The 20284-nt window shown below is 42.4% G+C and overlaps 1 protein-coding gene across 1 annotated transcript in view; it reads left to right on the top strand.

Annotated features, from left to right (window-relative positions):
- The first annotated feature begins 832 nt into the window (after window positions 1-832).
- The window catches only part of mtss1 (MTSS I-BAR domain containing 1), a 94788-nt gene continuing 75336 nt past the window's right edge, over window positions 833-20284 (top strand). Inside the window, exon 1 of the mRNA XM_041816014.1 lies at window positions 833-2663. Coding sequence (XP_041671948.1) covers window positions 2592-2663 — 72 coding nt within the window. The 5' untranslated portion in view covers window positions 833-2591. The remainder of the gene's footprint in view (window positions 2664-20284) is intronic.

Genomic DNA, 20284 nt, shown 5'->3' with positions numbered 1-20284 from the left:
TGTTTGGTAATTATGGGGTTAAATGTTTGGTTATTAATGGGTTAAATGTTTGGTTATGAAGGGGTTAAATGTTTGGTTATGAAGGAGTTAAATGTTTGGTTATTAATGGGTTAAATGTTTGGTTATTAATGGGTTAAATGTTTGGTTATGAAGGGGTTAAATGTTTGGTTATTAATGGGTTAAATGTTTGGTTATGAAGGGGTTAAAGGTTTGGTTATTAACCCATTAATAACCAAACCTTTAACCCCGTAATAGGGTTACATTTAAATGTTTGGTTATTAATGGGTTAAATGTTTGGTTATTAAAGGGTTAAATGTTTGGTTATTAATGGGTTAAAGGTTTGGTTATTAATGGGTTAAAGGTTTGGTTATGAAGGGGTTAAATGTTTGGTCATTAATAAGTTAAATGTTTGGTTATTATGGGGTTAAATGTTTGGTTATTAATGGGTTAAATATTGGTTATTAATGGGCTAAATGTTTGGTTATTAATGGGTTAAAGGTTTGGTTATTAATGGGTTAAATGTTTGGTTATTATGGGGTTAAATGTTTGGTTATTAATGGGTTAAATGTTGGTAATTAATGGGTTAAATGTTTGGTTATTAATGGGTTAAAGGTTTGGTTATTAATGGGTTAAAGGTTTGGTTATGAAGGGGTTAAATGTTTGGTTATTAATGGGTTAAAGGTTTGGTTATTAATGGGTTAAAGGTTTGGTTATTAATGGGTTAAAGGTTTCGTGTTTTTTCTCTTTTTATTTTAACTTTGAATCAGGTTTCATCGGTGTCATGAAGTTCACATCAGTCTTTCTGTTTTGACTTCGTTTACCTGTTTGCACTCTGTAGCTCCGCCCCGCTAGACTGCCCCGTCGTTGTAACACAACGTATCTCAACAGTCCACTGACGCCAGCGTCAAGTGACCGGAACTAAGCACAGACAGGAAACGGGTTACATTTTTTTTTTTTATTCCATAATTGTTTTCTTTTCCTGTTCTTGAACGCGTGTCTGACAGAGCAGAGCCTGAGGTATCTCAGATTATCATATAGTACTGAAATTGTTGTTGTCATTTATTGCATATTTTCAGTCCGGGTTTTGGCTAATTTAAAATTTTTTGTTTCATTTGTGTTCTCTGGGCCAATTTCGATAAAAAGCACAGGTATTTGGGGTATCTATACTTTAATTCTACTTTAATCCTTTTTAAAGATAATGTAAGACAAGATAAACTTCATTGCTGTTAAGATTTAAACATGTTTTAGACTCTGTGAAGCTCTTTGAATGGGTTTCTGTGTCCTCCAGTCCCTGTTTTAACATTTATATTAGAATATATTCTATTCAACGTTTATTTCCCTGCTTACATTTTAACATAATGCATCATTTCATCTGTGTATGCCTGCCCCAGAGATACTCTAAGAGTATTTTAATATTTATCATTTATTTATTTATTTTTTTAATTGAATGTTTATTTTTTATTTATTAATATTATTTATTCTAGAGGATTGTAGAGATAAACTGTGCTTATTTTAGTTTTCTTAGAGTTTATTCTGTTAATATATATCTTATGATTGCCAGCCCTATATTACTTCAACGACAAAGAAGGCTTTATTTTGAAAGGTTTGGCCGGATGTGAGGTCTGTCAGTGTGTCCGGCTTTAGTTGTGATCGGGTTTACACTCCCTCAGCATTCATGTGTTAAGATAACAATCGGACAAACGAGCTTCCTGAAAGGTGTATGAAACCAGCGCGGTACCGGAGCTGCTGATAAACGTGTTTCTGGTTTCTAGAATCACTCACAGGGTTAGATGGGGTTAAATAAACCTGTTTAAACTGTAAAACGATCTGAGCGTCGTTTCACCCGGAGTCAGCAGTCAATGATTTTTTGTTACCCGAAGTTGGGGATCGACCTCCCAACTCAGGATATCGGATCATCCGGGGAGTCCGTGAAGGCGGCATCATTGACTTCAGGTTAGGACTCCCGTTGGAGTAACCGGAGGAAAACGGCTGGATCTACCGTCAAAACTCCGAGGAAAACCACCTGAAATCAGCCGGGAAAACCAAACTCTGGGGAATATTAGTGGCGCTTGACTGCGGATAAGAAGGGTATCGATCTTTCTGGATGAGCTGATTGATCGTGGAGAGTGTGTTGTCGTTGGGAGAGCTCTCTCTCTCTCAGTCACAGGTTGCTAGCGGAGTTACGGCTAACCTCGCTAGCAGAGTAGGCTAGCTGCGGTTAGCTGTGTTTCCCTCTCACGGGTTTTTAGCAGCTGAACTTTAGAAGAGCTCTCCGACATTTCCAGACGGTGTGCTCTGTGCTTCAGTCATGATGTGGGCTGTTCTCGGAGGTTTATGGTGCTGGCCGGCTGGTAGCATCGGCTGACTGAAGCCTAACTGTGGGTTTTTCTTCTGCTGGTTTTGGCTCTTCTTTTTTTAAAGGTGGACTTTAACCTCGGGGTGGTGTAACTCTCCTCTCTCCAATAAATAAAAAAGGCCCTGTCGGTTCTTCTGCTGGAGTTTTCCTGAACTTGGTGGGAGTTTTTCTCGGCAGGAGGACGGAGGGTAAAAGTTTGGGAAGTTGAAGAGGATTTTTCCGAGCCTGTGGAAAAATGGATGCGGGAATAGAGAAGGAATGCAGCGCCTTGGGAGGGCTCTTCCAGCTCATCATGAACGACATGAAGGTAAAAAACACAATTAGATTAACCCTTTCACTTCCTCCACACGACCTAGGGTCACATTATCAGCACCTCTGTCATTCTAATGGCTCCTCGTTGGCTCTTATTTCACATCCTCTGGTTCATTTACATTCAAAGCTGAACTTTCAGAATCTCTCCTGCTCTTCCTCATGAATCTCAGAAACAGTTTTCCACAGTGAAGGAGCTGAACAAACCAGGATGATTCTGTCTGTGAGATTTATCTGGAAAAAGAGCAGAAATCAATCTGAATCAGGGGTGTCAGAATGTGGATTTAGGTCTGACCTGAGGGCCAAGCAGGATCAACACTGATTTTCACTAGTGATGAATTATGGGAAATAAAAACAACTTAGCTCTGATGATAAACCCCATAAACAGCAACTTAACAATATCAAGATGAGAAGTTTAAAGGCTCAAAATCTGAAGATAAGGTAAACTTATTAGATCAAAATGTCAAAACACAAAATACAAAGAAAAATAGAAGAGAAAAAAATAAGATATAAGGCAGAAATATGAGCCTGAAAGTCAAAATCAGGAATGTAAAAGATCAACATATGATCAAAATTCTCAGCTGTGAATTTAAAAGGTGAAATATGAGAATATGAAGTTAAAGTTGTGAGTTTAAAAGGCCAAAATATGAGATCAAATTCAATATCCTGAGTTTCAAAGCTCAAAATATGAGATAAAATTCAAAATCACGAGTTTCAAAGCTCAAAATATGAGATAAAATTCAAAATCACGAGTTTCAAAGCTCAAAATATGAGATAAAATTCAATATCCTGAGTTTCAAAGCTCAAAATATGAGATAAAATTCAATATTCTGAGTTTCAAAGCTCAAAATATGAGATAAAATTCAATATCCTGAGTTTCAAAGCTCAAAATATGAGATAAAATTCAAAATCATGAGTTTCAAAGCTCAAAATATGAGGTAAAATTCAATATCCTGAGTTTCAAAGCTCAAAATATGAGGTAAAATTCAAAATCACGAGTTTCAAAGCTCAAAATATGAGGTAAAATTCAAAATCACGAGTTTCAAAGCTCAAAATATGAAATAAAATTCAATATCCTGAGTTTCAACGCTCAAAATATGAAATAAAATTCAATATCCTGAGTTTCAAAGCTCAAAATATGAGAGAAAATTCAAAATCACGAGTTTCAAAGCTCAAAATATGAGAGAAAATTCAATATCCTGAGTTTCAAAGCTCAAAATATGAAATAAAATTCAATATCCTGAGTTTCAAAGCTCAAAATATGAGATAAAATTCAAAATCACGAGTTTCAAAGCTCAAAATATGAGATAAAATTCAATATCCTGAGTTTCAAAGCTCAAAATATGAGATAAAATTCAAAATCACGAGTTTCAAAGCTCAAAATATGAGATAAAATTCAATATTCTGAGTTTCAAAGCTCAAAATATGAGATAAAATTCAATATCCTCAGTTTCAAAGCTCAAAATATGAGATAAAATTCAAAATCACGAGTTTCAAAGCTCAAAATATGAGGTAAAATTCAATATCCTGAGTTTCAAAGCTCAAAATATGAGATAAAATTCAATATTCTGAGTTTCAAAGCTCAAAATATGAGATAAAATTCAAAATCACGAGTTTCAAAGCTCAAAATATGAGGTAAAATTCAATATCCTGAGTTTCAAAGCTCAAAATATGAGATAAAATTCAATATTCTGAGTTTCAAAGCTCAAAATATGAGATAAAATTCAATATCCTCAGTTTCAAAGCTCAAAATATGAGATAAAATTCAAAATCACGAGTTTCAAAGCTCAAAATATGAGATAAAATTCAATATCCTGAGTTTCAAAGCTCAAAATATAAGATAAAATTCAATATTCTGAGTTTCAAAGCTCAAAATATGAGGTAAAATTCAAAATCACGAGTTTCAAAGCTCAAAATATGAGAGAAAATTCAAAATCACGAGTTTCAAAGCTCAAAATATGAGATAAAATTCAATATGCAGAGTTTCAAAGCTCAAAATATGAGGTAAAATTCAAAATCACGAGTTTCAAAGCTCAAAATATGAGAGAAAATTCAAAATCACGAGTTTCAAAGCTCAAAATATGAGATAAAATTCAAAATCACGAGTTTCAAAGCTCAAAATATGAGGTAAAATTCAATATCCTGAGTTTCAAAGCTCAAAATATGAGATAAAATTCAAAATCACGAGTTTCAAAGCTCAAAATATGAGATAAAATTCAAAATCACGAGTTTCAAAGCTCAAAATATGAGATAAAATTCAATATTCTGAGTTTCAAAGCTCAAAATATGAGGTAAAATTCAAAATCACGAGTTTCAAAGCTCAAAATATGAAATAAAATTCAATATCCTGAGTTTCAAAGCTCAAAATATGAGGTAAAATTCAATATCCTGAGTTTCAAAGCTCAAAATATGAGATAAAATTCAAAATCACGAGTTTCAAAGCTCAAAATATGAGATAAAATTCAAAATCACGAGTTTCAAAGCTCAAAATATGAGATAAAATTCAATATCCTGAGTTTCAAAGCTCAAAATATGAGATAAAATTCAATATCCTGAGTTTCAAAGCTCAAAATATGAGATAAAATTCAATATCCTGAGTTTCAAAGCTCAAAATATGAGAGAAAATTCAAAATCACGAGTTTCAAAGCTCAAAATATGAGGTAAAATTAATATTTGTGAATTTAAAATGTAAAATATGATATGAAATCAAAAATTGTGTGTTTAAAAGTGCAAAATTATTAATTGAAAAGGTCCAAATATGAAATAAAAATCAAAGTTTTTCCTTTCTAAAATCAAGGTCCTTCTGCAGACTGCAGGAGTGGTACTACTGTGAGCTTAACCTTCTGATTCCTGAGCCTGTTTTTAAGGTTTCTGCTCAAAAATGGCATACCCATAATAAAATGGGTAAATCTCTGCAGCCACAAGGTCTATTTGAATAATTTTGTTGTTGTAGTAAAGGGAACACTTGTGAGGAGCATATGTGATACTGGTGAAGAGTAAATGAAGACATCACACAGCAAAAATTTCATTGTCTATAAAAAACTAACCCTTCATCTGAGGTGTGGTTTGTGTGTTCTGCATGAAGTGTCGTAGCGGTAGAGCTGGAAATATGGCGAGTGGGTTGACACAGCGGAGCTGTAGGGAGTCTGATACATCCTCATTCATTTAGTTGTTATTTGAGTTGTGTTTGGGGCATGTAAAAAGATTTATACCATCCTGTAGCCCAGGTTCTACTGTTCAATTTGATGTGCAACATCCCTATATTCTGCATTATTTCACTCTGTGTTTGCCAGTGCCTCTCAGAGGGGACCTCTGGCTTCAAGAGGTCAAAGGCCTTTCTGCAGGCGTCTTTAAAACCTTTCATGCACTAATTAATGCAGAAATAATCACAGACTTCATGTGGTTCACTGTCAATGGCCTCTGGCTTCCATAGGTGTTAGAATTTTGGCCATAGTTTTATCCAGATAAACATTTACAACCCACTGAGATCAGACCCCCAACCCAGCTCTGGGTTCCAACCCACCAGTTGGGAACCAGTGATCTAGATCTACAGGGTTTTCATGCTACCAGAACGTTAAACCTGATTTTGATCAAATAAATCCATCATAATATAATAGTAACCTTTATTTATAAGCCCTTTTCAAAGCAGACAGGCGAATGATGATAAGGGGTTACCCAGTACAGATCCTTCAGGGCTGATATCAGTTATGACTGGTTCATGAGGCTGATAGCTGATAGGTGTCAGTGGTTACCAGGCCTCACACCATCAGATAGACAGTTCTCCTGAAGGGCCGGATCACAGGGCCAGAGGGGAGGACACATCCCACAGTGGGGCCTAAACAGGGCACTTTTAATTCATCAATTTTATCATCAATCTGTAGATTAAACATCGATAGAGATGATCAGGAAGACCCCTTACTGATCTAGACCACAGCACCCAGCACCGGGTACCCTCCTCCTTTTCAGTGGTTCAGCACCCCTAATGCTGATCTAGACCAGAGCACCCAGCACCGGGTACCCTCCTCCTTTTCAGTGGTTCAGCACCCCTAATGCTGATCTAGACCAGAGCACCCAGCACCGGGTACTCTCCTCCTTTTCAGTGGTTCAGCACCCCTAATGCTGATCTAGACCAGAGCACCCAGCACCGGGTACTCTCCTCCTTTTCAGTGGTTCAGTACCCCTAATGCTGATCTAGACCAGAGCACCCAGCACCGGATACTCTCCTCCTTTTCAGTGGTTCAGTACCCCTAATACTGTCTTAACAGCACAAAACATTGGCAACTAACAATATCAAAATAATTTAGTGCAATTTAAGACGATGTGCAGCAGTTTTCTGCCATTTATGATCAATCAAACCAGTAAGTGAGCCTTTATTAGGTACCCAGGACTTCAGTTTTTGTTGCTATGGTATTTAAACTGATATTTCCAGGATCATATCTACATTAACTTTGTGGTTTCATGATAACCTTAATATTTATGGTACATGACTCCTAAAGTTCCAGTCTCTGTTGCTCTAGTAGCTCTCACTTTAGATGTGAGCTCATCCGTCTGCCCGTGCTGATGTTACTCCAGTTTTTAAGAAGTAAAGACACCAGTCTACAACCTCACTCACACATAACCTCTTCCTGCACATTCTTGAGATGCATTCAGGGCCAAATGGAAAAAAGAGAGTGTTAACGATGAACATCTGAGAGCAGTGAAACAACAGACAGACAGCAAAGGGCAGCCTGCTTACCAAACATCAAAGAGCACACACACACACTGAGCCGGTCAAATCCACCCCCATCCAGCCCTGCTACCGTCTCTCAGATGGCCCACTTCCAGTTTTAACCTCTGCTCATTCATTACCCAATCAACATCAGCAGCTCCCAGTCTAAATCAGGCACAGATAACCCCCATGCCTGGCCTCAGAGAGCCTGGAGCTAGCACACTCACATCCAGAAACCTTAGCTTACATGCAGCTAGAAGCTGTAGCTTACATGTAGCTCTGGTAGAGCTGATGGTGGTAGAGCTGATGGTGGTAGAGCTGATGGTGGTAGAGCTCTGATGGTGGTAGAGCTCTGATGGTGGTAGAGCTGATGGTGGTAGAGCTGATGGTGGTAGAGCTGATGGTGGTAGAGCTCTGATGGTGGTAGAGCTGATGGTGGTAGAGCTGATGGTGGTAGAGCTCTGATGGTGGTAGAGCTCTGATGGTGGTAGAGCTCTGATGGTGGTAGAGCTCTGATGGTGGTAGAGCTCTGATGGTGGTAGAGCTGATGGTGGTAGAGCTGATGGTGGTAGAGCTCTGATGGTGGTAGAGCTCTGATGGTGGTAGAGCTCTGATGGTGGTAGAGCTGATGGTGGTAGAGCTGATGGTGGTAGAGCTGATGGTGGTAGAGCTGATGGTGGTAGAGCTCTGATGGTGGTAGAGCTGATGGTGGTAGAGCTGATGGTGGTAGAGCTCTGATGGTGGTAGAGCTCTGTTGGTGGTAGAGCTCTGATGGTGGTGGTAGAGCTGGTGGTGGTAGAGCTCTGTTGGTGGTAGAGCTGATGGTGGCAGAGCTCTGATGGTGGTAGAGCTGATGGTGGTAGAGCTCTGTTGGTGGTAGAGCTCTGATGGTGGTGGTAGAGCTGGTGGTGGTAGAGCTCTGTTGGTGGTAGAGCTCTGATGGTGGTAGAGCTCTGATGGTGGTAGAGCTCTGATGGCGGTGGTAGAGCTGGTGGTGGTAGAGCTCTGATGGTGGTAGAGCTGATGGTGGTAGAGCTCTGGTGGTTGTAGAGCTCTGATGGTGGTAGAGCTGGTGGTGGTAGAGCTCTGATGGTGGTAGAGCTCTGATGGTGGTAGAGCTCTGATGGTGGTAGAGCTCTGATGGTGGTAGAGCTGATGGTGGTAGAGCTGATGGTGGTAGAGCTGATGGTGGTAGAGCTCTGATGGTGGTAGAGCTGATGGTGGTAGAGCTGATGGTGGTAGAGCTCTGGTGGTGGTAGAGCTCTGGTGGTTGTAGAGCTCTGATGGTGGTAGAGCTCTGGTGGTTGTAGAGCTCTGATGGTGGTAGAGCTGGTGGTGGTAGAGCTCTGATGGTGGTAGAGCTCTGGTGGTTGTAGAGCTCTGATGGTGGTAGAGCTGATGGTGGTAGAGCTCTGATGGTGGTAGAGCTCTGATGGTGGTAGAGCTCTGATGGTGGTAGAGCTCTGATGGTGGTAGAGCTCTGATGGTGGTAGAGCTGATGGTGGTAGAGCTGATGGTGGTAGAGCTCTGATGGTGGTAGAGCTCTGATGGTGGTAGAGCTCTGATGGTGGTAGAGCTGATGGTGGTAGAGCTGATGGTGGTAGAGCTGATGGTGGTAGAGCTGATGGTGGTAGAGCTCTGATGGTGGTAGAGCTGATGGTGGTAGAGCTGATGGTGGTAGAGCTCTGATGGTGGTAGAGCTCTGTTGGTGGTAGAGCTCTGATGGTGGTGGTAGAGCTGGTGGTGGTAGAGCTCTGTTGGTGGTAGAGCTGATGGTGGGAGAGCTCTGATGGTGGTAGAGCTGATGGTGGTAGAGCTCTGTTGGTGGTAGAGCTCTGATGGTGGTGGTAGAGCTGGTGGTGGTAGAGCTCTGTTGGTGGTAGAGCTCTGATGGTGGTAGAGCTCTGATGGTGGTAGAGCTCTGATGGTGGTGGTAGAGCTGGTGGTGGTAGAGCTCTGATGGTGGTAGAGCTGATGGTGGTAGAGCTCTGATGGTGGTAGAGCTCTGATGGTGGTGGTAGAGCTGGTGGTGGTAGAGCTCTGATGGTGGTAGAGCTGATGGTGGTAGAGCTCTGGTGGTTGTAGAGCTCTGATGGTGGTAGAGCTGGTGGTGGTAGAGCTCTGATGGTGGTAGAGCTCTGATGGTGGTAGAGCTCTGATGGTGGTAGAGCTGATGGTGGTAGAGCTCTGATGGTGGTAGAGCTGATGGTGGTAGAGCTGATGGTGGTAGAGCTGATGGTGGTAGAGCTCTGATGGTGGTAGAGCTGATGGTGGTAGAGCTGATGGTGGTAGAGCTCTGGTGGTGGTAGAGCTCTGGTGGTTGTAGAGCTCTGATGGTGGTAGAGCTCTGGTGGTTGTAGAGCTCTGATGGTGGTAGAGCTGGTGGTGGTAGAGCTCTGATGGTGGTAGAGCTCTGGTGGTTGTAGAGCTCTGATGGTGGTAGAGCTGATGGTGGTAGAGCTCTGATGGTGGTAGAGCTGATGGTGGTAGAGCTGATGGTGGTAGAGCTGGTGGTGGTAGAGCTGATGGTGGTAGAGCTGATGGTGGTAGAGCTCTGATGGTGGTAGAGCTCTGATGGTGGTAGAGCTGGTGGTGGTAGAGCTGATGGTGGTAGAGCTGATGGTGGTAGAGCTCTGATGGTGGTAGAGCTCTGATGGTGGTAGAGCTGATGGTGGTAGAGCTGATGGTGGTAGAGCTGATGGTGGTAGAGCTGGTGGTGGTAGAGCTCTGATGGTGGTAGAGCTCTGATGGTTGTAGAGCTCTGATGGTGGTAGAGCTGATGGTGGTAGAGCTGGTGGTGGTAGAGCTCTGATGGTGGTAGAGCTGATGGTGGTAGAGCTGATGGTGGTAGAGCTGATGGTGGTAGAGCTCTGATGGTGGTAGAGCTGGTGGTGGTAGAGCTCTGATGGTGGTAGAGCTGGTGGTGGTAGAGCTCTGATGGTGGTAGAGCTGGTGGTGGTAGAGCTCTGATGGTGGTAGAGCTCTGATGGTGGTAGAGCTGATGGTTGTAGAGCTCTGATGGTGGTAGAGCTGATGGTGGTAGAGCTGGTGGTGGTAGAGCTCTGATGGTGGTAGAGCTGGTGGTGGTAGAGCTCTGATGGTGGTAGAGCTCTGATGGTGGTAGAGCTGATGGTTGTAGAGCTCTGATGGTGGTAGAGCTGGTGGTGGTAGAGCTGGTGGTTGTAGAGCTCTGATGGTGGTAGAGCTGGTGGTGGTAGAGCTGGTGGTTGTAGAGCTCTGATGGTGGTAGAGCTGATGGTGGTAGAGCTGGTGGTTGTAGAGCTCTGATGGTGGTAGAGCTGGTGGTGGTAGAGCTGGTGGTTGTAGAGCTCTGATGGTGGTAGAGCTGATGGTGGTAGAGCTGGTGGTGGTAGAGCTCTGATGGTGGTAGAGCTGATGGTTGTAGAGCTCTGATGGTGGTAGAGCTGGTGGTGGTAGAGCTCTGATGGTGGTAGAGCTGGTGGTGGTAGAGCTCTGGTGGTGGTAGAGCTCTGATGGTGGTAGAGCTGGTGGTGGTAGAGCTCTGGTGGTTGTAGAGCTCTGATGGAGTGATTTTGCTCTGCGTCTGGATCACAGGTTAGAGAACACTTGGTCTCAACATGAACAGATTCTACAGAGGACCGAACGCCGCCGTAACGCCGCCGTAACGCCACCATTGTTTTAACTCCTTACTGAGCTGAGAGGTGGAAGTGCACCTACTACAGCAGCCAATAGGGACCCTCTCGCTGACTTGAGCTGTGATTGGCTGTGAGTTCTAGCCTCCTCATTGGCTGAAGTATCGTCCTTTGCTGGTTTTCCTCCAGTGAGAGTGCAGTGCGAGGAGGCGGAGCAGAAGTGTGTTATCCTGTTAGATGGCTTTAGTAACCTGACAGGTTGTGTTGTTGTTTTTTTTGGGCATGCGATAGTAAGAATAAACCACTGACTACTGCTTTAACTCTGTTTTAAATCTTACTCTTATTCATGAAACCAACTGTCAGTAGAAATACTTAGACTCTAGAAAATCAGTGGGCTAAACATCTCAGTTTCAGTGGAGGGAAAGAAGAAGCTAACCTCCCAAAATAAAAATGAGGCATAAAAAGAGGATGTCTGCCACTGCTACACCCATCTTATTGCATAAGTTCTCCAACAACCCACCATCTTCTGTCTTTATAAAAGTCTGTATTTCACAGGAAATGTTTAGCCCATGCAGCAGAAAATTAGCAGAAGAGAAGAGCAGGAGTCAGATTTCATTGATCATGTGAGATCAAAGTTGACCCAGAGTCATGCACACAGGCAGCAGACAGAAAAGACTGATGAAGGATGCTCTGTCATTTTAACCTGCAGAGCCTAAACAGAGAATTTCTCTTTAAAGGGAAAACAGTGAAATCTGGAGGCTAATGCTATTAGTATCTCTAAGTATCTTATGCAACCAGACTTCTAAAATTCTGAACTATCCCTTGTAACCCAAGTCTGTTTGGGATCTAATGGACCAGAATCAGGATCTGAATCAAGCTGAACTCTTCTTAATGAACATTTTTCACATAAAAGGAACCAGACTGAGTTTTTGTTGTCAAACTAACAGAATGAGAATAAAACTAGAAGGAGGCTACAGCAGAGTTCTTCTACAATCCCAATTCCACTAGGGCTGGGCAATTCATTGCAAATTAGATGAAGTTGCGACATGGCCTGCTGCAGTTTTCAAATCGCAGAAGGAGCAATATTTTTTTTACCTGGAATTTGTGTCTAAATACCAGTTTAGAACTTTTTTGCTGCAGAGATGTTATGCATCACATATCATCTAATCATTCTAGTGCCATATTTTTAGAATAATGTACAAAAAAATCTAATTTTCTTTATTTTTGTATTTTTTTCTTATTAAATATGAGAATTATATTAAAAATGTCATTACCTTTAATTCAACAGTTAACATCAAATTTGCAAAGTGAGTAAAAATAATCATCACATTTGGATCTTTAAAAAAAGTTTTGCCTAGTTTAATTGAATATTGTGTTGTTATATAGTAAAGAATGAATTATTGATGGTTTCTGTTGTAAAATGCATGGCATGAGGGACTTAAGAATTAATCGTGTATTAAATCACAATTTTGGGTAAAAAAAATAGCAATTAGATTATTTTCCCAAATCATTCAGCCCTAAATTAAATAAATTAAAGCTGTGGGAGTTTGTGTAACAGGTCAAACAGGATGAAATAATCTGCTCTATAACTATATTTTATCACAGTAGAACATTAAAAACTCCTCAGCAGCGGAGGGCAGAGGACACTGTTACAGTACTCAGTAAAAGTACTGTTACTGAACAATAATTACTCCAGTAGAAGTAAAAGTACTGATAAAAATAAGTGCTTGAGTAAGAGTAAATAATACCTTATTAAAAGACCACTTAGGTGGTGAGTAATTTCATTTTGTGCAATTTATGAAACGTTTGCGTTAGAACATATTATTCAGGGACGGTAATGTAAACTGCACGCTGTCAGAAATGAAGGAGCATCACTTACCAAAATTAAAAGACATGAAAAAACGTAATACATAAAGCAGCAGTCAGGTTATGTTTGTTAATCACAGTTATGGGATGAATTTATACCTCGCAGTTCTTACTTTTTCATCTCATTATATTTATTTTATCATGTGTTCATGGTTTTTAGTTCATATTTATCAAATTAATCTTATGAACTGGCCTCATTTCTGACTTTTGCCCTTTTTTATTTAATTTTCATTTTTTAGCTCCAATTTATGAATTTTTATCTTGATCATCACTCAGCAAATTTGGCAAGCCAAACTGAAGCTTAAACCAAAGACAGCTTTGGTCCACTAGCCCTGGTTATAACCATGATCAATAAGTACTCTCAGGAGTAGGATTTAAAAAGAACTACTCAGGTACATGTAACGGAGTGAATGTAGCGCGTTACTACCCAACTCTGACTGTCAGATGTTAAACTGAACATGTGACCATTTCATGGATAATATTAGCTCTTTATGGATTTGATGGCAGCAGCACATATAAAAAAGTAGGGACAGGGTGACAAAAGGCTGGAAAAGTAAGTGGTAATGATTCTGTACAGTAAATCAGTGCATGGGCTCAGGAACACTCCAGAAGTCTGTCTACAGAGTACATGCACAGAGACAGTTAGAGCTGGATCATGGAGAAGAACAGGATCCAGAAACACCGCCGTCTTCATCACAGAAGAAGAGTCCGGATCCTGACCTGGCCTGTCAGACCTCTCTCTCAGTGAGAAGACCCAGGACTGTGGAGCAGCAGCCACTTTATTCTGTTTTTATTTGGATTTCACACAGCGCTCCAGTGTTCTAGATGATGTTATGCTGAAAGAAGAAACGATCCCCATCAGGTGTCAGTGACTTCAGTTTTGTTGCCATGGTTTTAAAACCGGTATCACCATGATTGAATAATTATGGTGTCAGGCTCTGTTGCCGTGACGACCTCCCCTGTCTACATGTTTGTCCTGGTGTGGTGTTGCCTGTATGAAGCCGTGCTGTAGGACTTTGTTTCCTCTCTTTGTGTTGTCCTGTTGGTCTCTATGAGGAAGCTGCTGAGCTCAGGGCGTGTTCAGCACAAAATCCAACGTCTGATGTTGAAACCATCAAACCACAGATGATGATGATGATGATGAAGAGCTGTGAAGCACAGATGGATTGTGTAAGAGTGGATCTTTTTATGATATATGTTAGGACAGACGTCAGCCTGAAACAGTTTTATCGCAGTCCTGATTCAAACAGACAGGAAGGTCCTTCTGCTGATCATGGTACATCACATTACCCACGAGGCTGCAGTCTGAAGGAAAACCAGCGCCGTTTCTGTCTGTAGTAGAAACATGTAGGGTGGAACGTGATGAGACTCCCAGACATCCTGTGGTTTGAACACATGAGTCACTGCTGCTGTCAGATAACAAGAGGAGGGACGGTCCAGGACCATCGCGTGTCTGATCATATCCTGGTACTTCACCAACATGGCAGAGAACCAACGGGGGCACTCCTGCCATCTGCCACGCACACACACACTCAGACACACATACACACACTCAGGCTCATGTCTAATTAAGTAGTCAGTGTCTCCTCAGGGCATCATAACTCTGATCCTACTGCTAACATGAAGGCACAGGGCTGCTCTCAGATGAAACATCTTCTTCTGTTGTCTCCTAAAGCTGCTCCTACTGTTATTTCACAAACATATCCACACTAATACTTTAAACACAGACTGAGCTGTGTTCAAAGACACGGTCTAGACACGCCCAATCAGAGAGCCAGTTACAGCTAAAGGTTCACATTTATGTGGCGGGACGTGAGCTGTCAGTAAAGGTGGAGGATTTCTGCCATCTTTAGTTAGAGTGAAGCCACTGTGGAGTAATAGTTCAGATATAATCTCATATCATAGTTTAGTGCCGTGGTTTTCAAACTTTTTCACCCATGGCACACCTGAGGTCAGGCCAGAATCTCAAAGCACACCATATTTACATGGATAGAAGACAGACTCCATAAATAATGTTAACAGTCGAGGTGGGCTATGAGGGGGGTAAAGGGGAGAGCTTTCTGGGGCCCAGCCAACTGGGGATCACGGAGATGGCAAAAGGTGGCAAAAATGGGTTAAAAGTGATGAAATAACATGGCAAAATTGGGCATAAAGTGGCAAAACAAAGTCAGAAATAGGAGAAAATTGGTAAAAAGTGGCCAAACGAGGTTGAAATGAGCAAAAACTTGTTGAGAGTGTTAAAACAGTGGCAAAATGAGTTACAGGTGACCCATTAGGGTTAATTATTACTCCTATTTTAAAGTCCTTGCACTGGTTGCCTGTTAATTTCTGTAATGGTTTTAAAATTCTTCTATTAGTTTATAAAGCTCTACATGGCCTCGCCCCAGACTGCCTGTCAGAGATGGTTTTAGTTTATGAACCTGGACGGACCCTCAGATCCTCTGTTACTTCTCTTTTGGCTGTTCCACAGAGCAGAACTAAAAAGTACGGTGGACGAACAGCCTGGGAGGAGCTGAGACTGTGGAGACTTTTAAGCACAAGCTGAAAACCCATTTATTCAGTCTGGCTTTTATATAGTACTTTACAGATTATCTCAACCATTGTTCTGTTTTGTTCTATGTTTTATAGAAAATTTTAAATCTAAATTTTTGTGTTTTTGGTTTTTATTTAACTCTAGTTATGATCATCTGTGTTTCTATGTCCAGTATTACAGGCTTTGGATTATTTGGAATGTTAAATCTTTTACCATTGTTCATTATTACTTTTACTGTTTTTTATGCTAATTTTAAAGTTTCTTATTTTATAAATGCTTCCCTCTTCTGCTTTGTCTTTTATCTCTCTCTTTTCTTATTATTCATCTTTTTAACAACTTTAGTGAACTAATTTTGTGTGCATTAGTCTCTAAACCTTTTTTTTTTTAACCATTTTACCTTTTTGTCATCACTTTTGTACAATCCTAGAAAGCACTTTGAGCTGGAATTTGTTTGAAAGGTGCTATATAAATAATTGGTGTAAAAAAAAGTGGTAAAAATGGGTTAAAAGTGATTAAAAAAATGGCAAAATTGGGCAAAGAAATGTCAAACAGGCAAAAGTGGGCAACAGTTGGCAAAAGGGTCACATAGATGTGTTGAAGGTGTAAAAAAGGTGTCAAAACAGATCACAAAGTGGCAGAAAAGTGGAAAAAAATAACTCTCCGGTTGACAGAAACGGAGCCTCTGCCTGCCGAGCTATCTGTCAATCAAATGACATGGGCCAATCAGCTTTCATCCTAAATATAATCCAAACGATCGTGGTACAAAAAATAATATTTCTAAACTGTGTGTGTGTGGTGGGGGGGGGGGGGGGGGGGGTTAGAGTACAATGGTTTAGTTTATATTTAGGAAAAAAACCTCACTGTGCACTGATTGGCTCATCTCATTTGATCGACAGATAGCTCGACAGGCAGAGGCTCCGTTTCTGTCAACCAGAATGCTAGCTAGCTTCCGACAGGAAGTGGCACTTAGTGGGTGGGCCGTTAGGTTGATCCAAAGTTTGGTCGAGATGCGATTTCAATATGGAAGCCTCTGTGATTGGCTTCAGGAGCTGTTTGAGTCCATTTATGGTAAGCAGACAGCTGACATCACACAGGGTTGGTCAGATTCTCTCCACAGTCTATGAGCTGACAGACAACCTCAAATACAACACATGGTGACATCACTGAGTGTCCTATCCTGAGTGGGACGTCCCAGGAAAATGACCAGCATGGACTCATGGCCCATAGTCATGTTTGAATATTTTTTATTTGAGCATGCCTGTAAACATCTCCTGATAGCTGCTGATCAGAAAAATCTCCACTTCCTGTTTGTTGGCATTAGGGTGCTCAGAGGAAGCGGCGACCTGCAGCAGTGTCACAGAACCTTCAAGTTCTATCTGAGAGCTGCAGACAGCTTATTGATTTCTGTCTGAGCTATATCAGGATGACATTATGAACCATCGACCTCCCACACTCCTCCATCTCTGCCTTTGTCACCCCTCCATCTGCATATGCTCCTCTCCCTCCATCTGCACATGCTCCTCTCCCTCCATCTGCACATGCTCCTCTCCCTCCATCTGCACATGCTCCTCTCCCTCTCCACTGACTCCTAGTGGCGTTTTCAGCTCAGAGACATTAGATGTCTTTGAAATGAGTTTATTCTCCTTATCAGGACCTTTTTAAAGGAACATTCCACTCAAACAGTCGTGGCCCTCCTTCTCTGGAGTGTGTGAAGGTGTGTGTGTTTGCTGCACGTGTTCCTCGTCCTGCTCTGTGTACTGAAGGTGAACTGAGAATGTGCTGGCAGCAGCGTGAGTGTGTGTAGAATAGCAAAGAGCTTTCAACAGCCAGTTACAGCCGTTTTCAATTTCCACACAGACGAACACACATACAGGCATAGTAAACATGGCTCTAGCTGCACACTGCTGTTTAGAAACAGGGCCGAGTGTGTGTGTGTGTGTGTGAGACACTGGCTGTTTGTGACTGTGTGGAGGGGAATACAGGATCTAACGTGCTGTTGAGTCCACGATTAAATGAAATACGTGCACAGAGAAACTCACCCCTATAAGCCCTAATGTGACGGCGTCCAGGCTCAGTCACATGACTGATTGGATAATTGATACTTCCTGATTAGTGTATCGATGTGTTCTTGTGTATTTTAGAGTGGATGATTCCAGAGAAGTGTCAGTACTGACAGGAAAACAGCAGCCTCAGGTGGAGCAGGGCGTGGGCTCACACTGAATGAGCACACTTCTGTTGCAATCCTCAGCAGCAAACACTTCAACCGGACACACACACACATTACTCCACATTCATAGAGAGACTGTCCTTCTGTCAGACACACACCCACACACACACACACCCACACACACACGCGCACGCACACACACACCCCCACACACACACACACACACACACACACACACACACACACACACACACAATACTCCACACTCAGGAAAGCAGCAGAAAACTAAGCAAGACAAACTCTGAGCACCAGAGTCCAGTTAGCTCCAGAAACCAAGGTTAAGCTAGAACCAATTAAACAGTCCCTGTTAGTCTGACAGCAGAAACACACACTCGCTCACCAACACACACACATTAACACACACCCTCTTCTGTGTGTCTGTCCAACACTGTCAAAGCTCGTATAAGAAAAAAGACCACAAAACCATCTCTCCACTGTTTCACATGCACACGCAAGACGAATAGGAATCTTGGTCAAATCAGGTGTCAGCCCTACTGCACAGCTTGTAGGCAGGATGCTGGTATGATGCTGGCAGGATGCTGGTATGATGCTGGTATGATGCTGGTAGGATGCTGGTATGATTCTGGCAGGATACTGGTATGATGCTGGCAGGATGCTGGCAGGATGCTGGCAGGATGCTGGTAGGATGCTGGTAGGATGCTGGCAGGATGCTGGCAGGATTCTGGTAGGATGCTGGTAGGATGTTGGTAGGATGCTGGTAGGATGCTGGCAGGATGCTGGTGGGATGCTGGTATGATGCTGGTAGGATGCTGGTATGATGCTGGTATGATTCTGGCAGGACGCTGGTATGATGCTGGTAGGATGCTGGTAGGATGCTGGCAGGATGCTGGCAGGATTCTGGTAGGATGCTGGTAGGATGTTGGTAGGATACTGGTGGGATGCTGGTGGGATGCTGGTAGGATGCTGGTATGATGCTGTTAGGATGCTGGTATGATGCTGGTATGATGCTGGTAGGATGCTAGTAGGATGCTGGTATGATTCTGGTATGATGCAGGTAGGATGCTGGTATGATGCTGGCAGGATGCTGGTATGATGCTGGTATGATGCTGGTATGATGCTGGCAGGATGCTGGTATGATGCTGGTATGATGCTGGTATGATGCTGGCAGGATGCTGGTATGATGCTGGTAGGATGCTGATATGATGCTGGCAGGATGCCTGCTGGATGCTGGTATGATGCTGGTATGATGCTGGTATGATGCTAGTATGATGCTGGTATGATGCTGGTAGGATGCTGGTATGATGCTGGTATAATGCTGGTTTGATTCTGGTATGATGCTGGTAGGGGGCTGGTATGATTCTGGTAGGATGCTGGTATGATGCTGTAATGATGCTGGTATGATTCTGGTATAATTCTGGTAGGATGCTGGGAGGATGCTAGTATGATGCTGGTATGATGCTGGTATGATGCTGTAATGATGCTGGTATGATTCTGGTATGATGCTGGTATGATTCTTGTAGGATGCTGGTATGATGCTGGTAGGATGCTGGTATGGTGCTGGTATGATTCTGGTATGATGCTGTAGGATGCTGGCAGGATGCTGGTAAGATGCTGGTATGATGCTAATAACATGCTGGTAGGATGCTGGCAGGATGCTGGTATGATGCTGGTATGGTGCTGGTAGGATGCTGGTATGATGCTGGTAGGATGCTGGTATGATGCTGATTTGATGCTGGTATGATGCTGGTATGATGCTGGTTTGATGCTGGTATGGTGCTTGAATGGTGTTGGTAGGATGCTGGTAAGATGCTGGCAGGATATTGGTAGGATGCTGGTATGATGCTGTAATGATGCTGTATTGATGCTGGTATGATGCTGGTAGGATGCTGGTTGGATGCTGGAATGATGCTGGTATGATGCTGGTATGGTGCTGGTAGGATGCTGGTATGTTGCTCGTAGGATGCTGGTAGGATGCTGGTTTGATGCTGGTATGATTCTGGTAGGATGCTGGTATGATGCTGGTATGATTCTGGTATGATGCTGGTAGGATGCTGGTATGATGCTGGTTTGATGCTGGTATGATGCTGGTATGGTGCTGGTATGATTCTGGTATGATGCTGTAGAATGCTGGCAGGATGCTGGTAAGATGCTGCATTGATGCTGGTATGATTCTGGTAGGATGCTGGTATGATGCTGGTTTGATGCTGGTTTGATGCTGGTTTGATGCTGGTATGATTCTGGTAGGATGCTGGTATGATGCTGGTTTGATGCTGGTTTGATGCTGGTTTGATGCTGGTATGATGCTGGTATGATGCTGGTTTGATGCTAATAACATGCTGGTAGGATGCTGGCAGGATGCTGGTATGATTCTGGTAGGATGCTGGTATGATGCTGGTTTGATGCTGGTTTGATGCTGGTTTGATGCTGGTATGATTCTGGTAGGATGCTGGTATGATGCTGGTTTGATGCTGGTTTGATGCTGGTTTGATGCTGGTATGATGCTGGTATGATGCTGGTTTGATGCTAATAACATGCTGGTAGGATGCTGGCAGGATGCTGGTATGATGCTGAATTGATGCTGGTATGATTCTGGTAGGATGTTGGTAGGATGCTTGTATGATGCTGGTTTGATGCTGGTTTGATGCTGGTATGATGCTGGTTTGATGCTGGTATGATGCTGGTATGATGCTGGTTTGATGCTGGTTTGATG

Source organism: Cheilinus undulatus, linkage group 3 (assembly GCF_018320785.1).
Source record: "Cheilinus undulatus linkage group 3, ASM1832078v1, whole genome shotgun sequence".
NCBI classification, from domain to species: domain Eukaryota; kingdom Metazoa; phylum Chordata; class Actinopteri; order Labriformes; family Labridae; genus Cheilinus; species Cheilinus undulatus.
This window is presented reverse-complemented; position numbering and strand designations above follow the sequence as displayed.